Genomic DNA, 9,421 nt, shown 5'->3' on the forward strand with positions numbered 1-9,421 from the left:
TCCAATATCAAAAAATAAGTGAGTTTTGGCTTCTAGACGCCAACTAAAGTGACACACATCAAAATCCCATAATTCAGGAGGCTGAGGGAGGAGTTCTGGGCAGTATGGGCTACATAGTGAAACCTGGCCTTAAATAAATTAATTATAATTCAGGTTGCAGATTCATTATAAAAACTAGGTTTGGAAGTTACACATGTGCACACATCGGTATGCCATGCACAGTATAACTTTAAATGGTTGCATGGAAAACATTTAAATCAAAAGGAAGATATGCAAAGAGGAGTTTGGGGTAGTACCTACCCTTGAGTGAGGTCCTGGGTTCCATGTTCAGTTCTGGGGTGGGGGAAGAGTATGATATTCAAAAAGTCTCATGTCTAGCCAGGTAGAGGTGGCACACGCCTTTAATCCCAGCACTCGGGAGGCAGAGGCAAGCAGATCTCTGTGATCTTGAGGGCAGCCTGGTCTACAAGAGCTGCTCCAAAGCTATAGAGAAACCCTGCCTCAAAAAAATAAATAAAAATAAAAAAGGCTCATATCTAGGTAAAGACTGTGATTTTTTTCCTACTATTCTTTATCTTTCTGATATTTTCTAATATTTCTGAAATGAGTATGTGTAGTTTTTCACAAATTTTTTTTAAAGATTTATTTATTATGTATACAACATTTTGCCTCCATGTATGCTGACACACCAGAAGAGGGCGCCGGATGTCTTACAGATGGTAGTGATCCACCATGTTGTTGCTGGGAATTGAACTCATGACCTGTGGAAGAACAGCCTGTCCTCTTAACCACTGAGCCACCTCTCCAGCCCACAAATTTTTATTTTGAAGTAGTTTTTGTTTTACAGCAAATTTTAAAAGTAGTGTAGAGATTGTGAGGTGGTGGTGGCGCTTGCCTAGCATGTGTAAGCATGTGGTTTGAACACATAGTTGCTAAAAATTAAGAAAAGACACATACAAGATTGGGGAAATGCAGCCTGTAGACCTGAGTGTGACTCCTGTAACTCACAAACAGAAAGAAAGGTAACACGTCTAGGCTTAATCAAATACTAGTGAGTATTATAGCCTTTAATAGGTCCAAAATTCAACAGCAAAAAAAAAGTACTGAGCGCTATTAAAACTCAATGGTGAATTGTAAGAGTCAGAGATGGCAGTGGGTAAAGGTGCTCGCCTCCACCCACAGCCCCACGTGGTAGAGAACCAAGGTCACAAGTATCCTCTGAACTCTCTCTACTGTAGTGCAGGTTCCATGATGTATCAAAATGAAAGAAGTAACTACACCAAGTAACACTCCAGAAAGGATACAGTAATCCACAAAGACCCTCCTCACTCTGATAGCTTCCCTCGGTTAACCCACCGATGACCAACTCCTTTACGCACTATATTACTCGTGCTTGTTATAGTGCTAAGCAAAACAGGATGCTAAATTGTACCTTTCAAGAGCAGTGCTAACTAATCACATGTTTACCTCTCATCTTGCCAGACATTTTTCACTGTTAAAGAGTCATAATTCCTTGGCAACACCCTACACTTTAATGCGATTCCTTCTGTGCCTATTAGATGTACTACTCAAAGGATGTTCTATCCTGTATGTGGGTGTTGTTGTTATTGTTTGGCTGTTGGAGACAGAGCTTCTCTGTGTAGCTCTGACAGTCTTAGAACATGTAAACTCATAATTCACCTGCTGCCTGCCTGCTGGCATTAAAGGCATATACTACACCCAATTTACAGTGTGAATATGTACATTTAACAATGCTTAAAATGAGCTGGGTAATAGTGGCACACGCTTTTAATCCCAGCATTCAGGAGGCAATGGCAAGGGCATCTCTGAGTTTGAGGCTAGCCTGGTTTTCTAAAGAGTGAGTTCCAGGGCTACACTGAGAAACCCTGTCTCAGGGAAGGGGGAAAAAAGTTTAAAATGGCAAATCTTACATATTATGAATATTATATCAAAACCCACTAAATTATATATTTTAAGTGGCTGAATTATATGATATATGAATAAAAAAAACAGTGAAGCCGCATTAAACTATTTGAAGGCCTGGAGAATTGCTCAGTGGTGAGTGCTTGCCTAGCATGTACAGAATGTCCTCAGTTCACTGCTCAAAAAAGCAAAAAACAAAACCACATTAACCTAAGTTTAAATATCAAACCATGTATGTATGTATGTATGTATGTATGTATGTATGTATGTTGGCTCAGGCACATAATCCCAGCACTTGGAAGGCTGAGGCAGGAAAATTGCTAGTTCTAGGTCAGATTGGGCTACAATGTGACACCCTGTTTCAAAAACAAAAGAAAAAAAAAGAAACAGCTTTAAAAATTAACTAGATCTCATTGATTTAAAATGTACCATATTTAACGAACTATAGAAATGATCCCTGAAAGTATAGTCTTTAAAATGTACCATATTTAAAAGGCTGAGCTGAAACTAACCTTAGCATTATTTACTTTCAATTTAAAGGCTTGGAATTAAAATGACAGACAAGATAGCAGATGAAGTAGCCGGGCGGTGGTGGCGCACGCCTTTAATCCCAGCACTCGGGAGGCAGAGGCAGGCGGATCTCTGTGAGTTCGAGACCAGCCTGGTCTACAGAGCTAGTTCCAGGACAGGCTCCAAAGCCACAGAGAAACCCTGTCTCGAAAAACCAAAAAAAAAAAAAAAAAAAAAGATAGCAGATGAAACCAGGTCTCTCTACACAGCTCCAGTTTCAGGCTGGCCTGGAACTCTTCCTGCCTCTGCCTCCCCAGTGCTGAGATTAAAGGTATCCACATCCAACCCAGATGAATTAATCTTTATTAAACTTCTAATTATTTAAAGTACATTTTTTAAATATTTATTTATTTATTATATATACAATATTCTGTCTGTGTGTACGCCTGTAGGCCAGAAGAGGGCATCAGATCTCATTACAGATGGTTGTGAGCCACCATGTGGTTGCTGGGAATTGAACTCAGGACCTTTGGAAGAGCAGACAATGCTCTTAACCTCTGAGCCATCTCTCCAGCCCCTTAAAGTACATTTTAAAGTCCTTTCCAAACTTATATTTTTAGAGCACTCCTTACACATCTGATGTGCACCAATCTTCTATTTTCATTAAAGCCCCACAGAGCCCTTCTTTACACTTACGTGGGGCTACTTCAACATATGCGCTCAATATAAAAACTTTATTTATTTGTTTGTTTGTTTATTTATAGGGTTTTTTTTTGAGACAGAGTTTCTCTGTGTAGCTTTGGATTCTGTCCTGGAACTCGCTCTGTAGACCAGGCTAACTTCAAACTCACAGAGATCTGCCTGCCTCTGCCTCCCAAGTGCTGGGATTAAGAGCACGCACCAACACCTTCCTGGCTGTAAAACGTTTTTAAATTATGTTTTTCTCAATGTAATTTGTTACAATTTTAGAATGCCTCAAAATTTCTCCAATCTAAGGTAAATTTGAAATATTGGGGCTGTGGTGTTTCTCAGTGGGATACAGTTTTGCCCAGTATGCACAAGGATTTATAAAATTTGACCATATCAATGTAAGAAAAAAATACACATAATAAATAGGCAAACATATCATTCAAAGTGCTTATATGCCTACTAATAATTATGTAGGCCACTATTTTTTTCTCATTCAATATGCAAAAACACTACATAAGTATAGTGTCATCTAGACCATGCCCACAGTTCCCAAATGCCAACACAGGGAATCTGCCCAAAGTAAACAGCAGTAGTAACAGGAAGCAGGAACTCAGGACTTCCAGTTCCAGCTGCACACTTCACTTAGGCATCATTTACTTCGAAGATAATTAAAGCCTAGGAGAGGAATCGCAAAGAGGGAAATCAGCAGGGAGAGGAGTAGCAGCAGAACAAGGTTCTGTAAAAGTCAAAGAGCTGGAAGTTGACTAGAAAACTACTGCTGGCTGGCTGTGGTGGCTCACTCGGTGTTCCCCGCACTAGAAAGGCAGAGATAAATAAAAGCTAAAGAAATGAACCTGGTGGCATCTGCACTGGAAAGCAGCAGAAAGGAAGAAGCGTAGGCTAGAAAGCCAGGAAGTGTTTTCACTGCTCTTTTTACAGAGGACTTCAGGGGGAGGGTATTTTAAAAGAGAATTGAGAGGAGCAAAAAGATACCCAGAGAAAATAAAAAAAAGAGAGGTAGCAGGAAGAAATTTCAAAATTCTAACAGTCCACCAAGCGCCACCCTTGGTTCAAATAGCATGCTCTCTAACCTGTATCTCGTCATGAGATACATGGCCTGTGTCTTTTCTTTGTATCACCCCATTAAGATTTACAAAATAACCGCAAACAGTATGCATGACGTATGTCTGCCAGCGGGTACTTCAGTTCTCCTTTCTGGGTCCTGTCTGTCTATCTTAACATTCCACTACCTATCCTGACACTCCTCTACCTATCCTGACACTCCTCTACCTATCCTTCTGGCCACTACAGTCATGCATATTTAAACAAAAACTGTAAAAGGTTAAACTTTTTTTAATATTTATTTATTTATTATGTATACAATATTCTGTCTGTGTGTATGCCTGAAGGCCAGAAGAGGGCGCCAGACCCCATTACAGATGGTCGTGAGCCACCATGTGGTTGCTGGGAATTGAACTCAGGACCTCTGGAAGAGCAGGCAATGCTCTTAACCACTGACCCATCTCTCCAGCCCCAAGGTTAAACTTTTTGTCAAGCACTATATCAACAATAAAAACAAGAACATATACATGCGTGGTTAAGGCATCCTAAAATTTTTCTGTCCAAGTCCTAAAAAAAATTCATACTTTCTAGAAGTCATTAAATCCATACAGCTTAACTGATAATTAAAATGTGAAATAACTGAGATTTTGAAAATACACGGTGGGTCATATTTTCTTCTCTGAACACTTTTCTTATTTATATCAAAGGCCAAATTATTACCTAATGAATTTCTTTTCAGAATACACAGCACTCATTTTTATAAAGATTACATTCATATTCATTTTAATATATTTTATACTATAATTGTATCAAGCAAATTCAAAATAAAATTATTTCATAATACTAATAAAATACCTGCTTACTTTAAGAATGAGTAAGATCCTTTTTGTCAGGGCTGGAGAGATGGCTCAGCAGTTAAAAGTACTGGCTGTTCTTCCAGATGACCAAGTTTGATTTCCAGCACCTACATGGTAGGTGACTCACAACCTTTCTAACTCCAGTTCCAGGGCATCTATAACTCCCTCTTCTACCTCTCTAACTCCAGTTCCAGGGCATCTATAACTCCAGTTCCAGGGCATCTATAACTCCCTCTTCTACCTCTCTAACTCCAGTTCCAGGGCATCTATAACTCCAGTTCCAGGGCATCTATAACAACTCCAGTTCCAGGGCATTTATAACTCCCTCTTCTGGCCTCTGCAGGCACCAGGCACACATGGCGCACGCACACATACATGCGAGCAAAAAACCCATACATCAAATAGTAATTTTTAAAATCCTGTCGTTTATTACCAGCTTATCTCTAATTCCACAGAAGATATCCATAAATTATATGTATTCTTATCATATCCACCTCCAAGACCAAAAAGAGAAATGTTTTAAAACAAGTCTACCTTGTATTTCATCACTTAGGAGGAGTGGAAGCAGGTAAATTCAAGCTCAGCCTCAGCTCTACGAGTTCAAAGCCAGTCATGCTTCAGGAGACCTTGTCTCAAGTGGATAAAGCCTGTCATTCTCAGTCATCTTCACTGCTTTTGAAAAGACCTAGGTTTTAGGGCCAAACATGGTAGCTGTCTGTAGTCTCTGTGCTTTACTAAGTCAAGTTTTATGCCAGCCTGCGCTCTATCATGAGACCTCGTCACAAAAACTTGAAAAATTAACTGTAAAGGGAACAGTTTAATATGCAGTAAGTCCCTGTGTGTTACTAAAGATATAATTAATGAATTTATAGATATTCACCCCGTGCACTATTTTTTCCCATTCCACTGCACTAACTGCAGCTACCAGCCGCATGGCTTCCCTAGTCACTTGCTACCTAATGAAGCTGCACTGCTAAGCCAGTTCACTATCAGGCAAAGTTGTTTTCTGTTTGGTTAGTTGGTTTTGGTTTTTGTTTTGTTCCTGTGATAGGGTTTCTCTATGGAGCCCTGGCTAGAACTCACTAGGCAGACCAAACTGACCTCGAACTCACAGAGTGAGACAAAGTTTTTAACACGTTCAGAACCATGGCAGTGCATGACCAGTACCCGTAGCTTCCTTTCAAATCTCACGCTCCAGTTACAGTGAGAGGAAGCTGTTGCTGGCTCCACTGCTCCTGATGCAGGCTATAATCCCAGCTCCTCAGTTTACTGTGATGAGTTACTTAAAACTCTGCACTTAATTTTCTTGCTCTCCGTAAAAGGGGAATAAAAGCCTAGGCTACAGAACTGTCAGGAGGATCAGAGGAGAAAATATTTGTAAAGCTCTTTTAATAATTGCTGGTGTATAGCAAGCACTCAGTAAACACCAGTTATGGCAGCTCTAGGATCCAGCTCCAGAAATGCCATCATCTGGGACTATAACCACGTTTATATAAGGAGCCTTTACATATAAAGACCCTTTTTAAAGAGGACGAAATTCATTTACCAAATAGAAACTGTTTTGAAATCAGTGTTAATTTTTCTCTGACTTTTATCAGTTCTGGTCACAAAATGATGAGGGCAACGCTATAAATGAGAATCTGCATTCTAAAATGGTCAAGAGAATTTAAACACAAAACACTCTTGTATTTCTGCCTGCAGAATGACTGCTTACGTGTCTAGGCCTTTTCTGCTCTTTTCATATTTTACAGGAGCCACATGACTTGTGGCTAGAGAATTTAGACAGCTAACAAAGAAATTTAGAGAAAAACATTTCAGTTTTGCTTCAGAAAGAAATAAAATAATCAAAAATATTGAAACATCAAGTTTCAAAATGTAATCAAATCAGATCTTCCAATGATTTTAACACTATATAGATTTATTACTAAAATAATCAATATAATGGGCTGCCCGAGATGGCTCAGTCGTTAAAGGCTAGGCTAACAACCAAAAATGTAAAATACTAAATATTAATCAACAATAGACAATAGTATCAAATTCACAAAAGGAAACGACAGACCTCTAAAATGCAAATTAAACAAGTAATCTGTGTGTCTAATACAGCATTGAAATTTTTACTGAATTTGAAAATTACTTTTAAAAATTTGAAAAACCATTACTTTGCCTACTCGCTTTAAAATGCATACTTCATGTGACTAATTTAAGAATTCATTCCTGAAATTTTTCTAAACGCAGACTACGAAAATCGTTGCTTGAAAATAACTGCAGTGAGAAAATGTATTGTGTTTTTTTTTTCTTTTCAAGGCGACTGAGAATTAAAAAGGAAATGGCCAAGGGAAAGGGGAGGACCGTTTCCTTTCACACATTAGTAAATGTCAAAGAACTTTCAGGAGTCAAATCTCCTAGAAGTCTGATGCGGGGTCAAAGTTGTCTCAATGACAGGAAAGCCAACAGACGCCAGATGACTAATAGCAAAGTTATCAAAACACTTGTGTGCCCAGCAGTAACTCCAAAAGCATACAAAGTACAAATGTCCAGGCTGAGAAGACAGAGAATAGCTAAGATTCTTGCGGGCAAAGCAACATTAACGATGGCAGCAACAAACAGTATTATACAACGTATCAAGATTCTCACACTCTGCCTTCCTCGACATTATTCTATTTATCAGGTAACATTTTTAAATAACGAAAAGTAACGCGGATTCCCAAAGAGTGCCCCAAATGTAAAAATAAGGTTCAATCAAGTGAGTATTTAGTTCTTTCTATTGTAAACCAAATCTGCTTCTTTACATTAAAAAAAAAACCTACCAGTTCTATCTCCAAAATCTAATAGACACAATTCACTAGCGATTGAAATAATATTTTTAATCCTTGCATTACCTCACAGCTAAAAATGTCAAGATACCACACCCAATATGTCTTTCTCCCCCCCCCCGTGGGGGAGGGGTCAGGGAATACGAGAGTGGGGACGGGAAATTACACGAAAACAGTGCAGGTGATTTCCCTGGCAGGTTCCTCCACCGGAATCCGAGCGCACACGTTGAGAAGGGCGAGCACAGGCCTTGGCCTCTGCAGGCACCCTCCCTCGCCACCCGCTGGGGTAGGAGCCCGGACGCGCCACCCAGGGCTACTCACCAGCCGTAGTGCTGACCAGCAGGGCGGTCCATAGCAGCCAGGGCACCCGACAGGGTCGCTGCAGCGAGGAAGTCATCCCTGGGCCAGCCAAGAAGCAGGAAGGCAAAGAAAAGAAATGTGGAAAGTAAATTCGGGCGGAGAAAGCCGGCCAGGAGGCTGCTCGTCTCTCCGTCTGATTTATCCTGCCCGGATTACAATGCAGTTTGAAAGGACAAATGGCAGATGCGAGGACCTAGCTGGAGAGCTCTCATTCCATTGCAGAATTTCCCTTCATTTCGCTCCCTCGTGGCTGGGGGGCTTCATTCGCCTAGGACAGGGTGCCTCGGCTCCCCAAACTGAAGGCATGTCCGTGGGGGGGAGAGGGAGGAGAGAAGCAGAGAGCCCTGAAGAAATGCCTGCAATTATTTCCCTCGTAGCTTCACGATATCAAAAAAATATCCAGATCTGGGAGAAAACATATCCAGAGTGCCGGAGGTGGGGGTGGGGGGATGGAGGGCGGGGACTCGATGGGGGCACTGAGGATCAGAACGAGTTCCCGACCGCCGGGAAGGGCGCAGCGGGGCGGGCGGCGGCGCCCTGCCGCCCGAGTCGCATCGCTCCGGACTCGGAGTGCAGACGGTAGGGTCTCCTTTGAAAGTTTCGCCTCGTTGCTTGCTTCACTCGGATTCCGACATCAATAAATCCTCTCCACCGACTGGGTCGAAAAAGGTGCCGGCCTCCATGGGCGAGTCCACGGCTTCCTCGGAACAATCGCGCGAGGGTCGCGCAGGGAGGCAGGCAGGCAGGCAGGCAGCAGCCCGGGCCTCGGGGCGCGGGGGAGGGGAGGCGAGGGTCGCGGCCCCGGCGAGCCCCGGAGCGCCGCACGCGGGGAGGTGCGGGGCGGCCCCGGCTGGCCTTCCGAGGGCGCTCGGCCCGCGGCCTCGCTGTCGGCTCTTCCCGCCGCTCGGCTCCGGGGGCCTGCAGGAAATCCCAGCACCGTGGAAGAAGCCCGGTCTCCTCCCGTCGACGGCTCTCAGGAACGAATCACAGCACAGCCCGAGGAAGAAGCAGAAGCCGCCGCCGCCGCCACCGCCGCCTCGCTCTCCGCAGCTCTGGGCGTCGCGGGCCGAGGGCGGGGGGCGGCGGGAAGACGGACGTAGGTGGCCGAGGAAGGGGTGGGCAGCGGGGGCTTGCGAAACACCCCGCACCCCTCCGGGAAGCGGCTCCGGCGGCTCCGAGCAGACCAGACACAAAGGGGGGAGTCGC

The 9,421-nt window shown here is 42.9% G+C and overlaps 1 protein-coding gene across 2 annotated transcripts in view; it reads right to left on the reverse strand.

Moving 5' to 3' along the window:
- The window catches only part of Bmpr2 (bone morphogenetic protein receptor type 2), a 92,797-nt gene extending 83,827 nt beyond the window's left edge, over positions 1–8,970 (reverse strand). The window contains exon 1 of one of the 2 annotated variants that reach the window (XM_075956343.1): positions 8,177–8,970. In XM_075956343.1, coding sequence (XP_075812458.1) covers positions 8,177–8,252 — 76 coding nt within the window. In that variant the 5' untranslated portion in view covers positions 8,253–8,970. The remainder of the gene's footprint in view (positions 1–8,176) is intronic. The other variant, XM_075956344.1, reaches the window with a different exon arrangement.
- Between the last annotated feature and the right edge of the window lie 451 nt (positions 8,971–9,421).

The sequence above is a fragment of the Microtus pennsylvanicus genome, chromosome 22, assembly GCF_037038515.1.
Source record: "Microtus pennsylvanicus isolate mMicPen1 chromosome 22, mMicPen1.hap1, whole genome shotgun sequence".
Taxonomy (NCBI): domain Eukaryota; kingdom Metazoa; phylum Chordata; class Mammalia; order Rodentia; family Cricetidae; genus Microtus; species Microtus pennsylvanicus.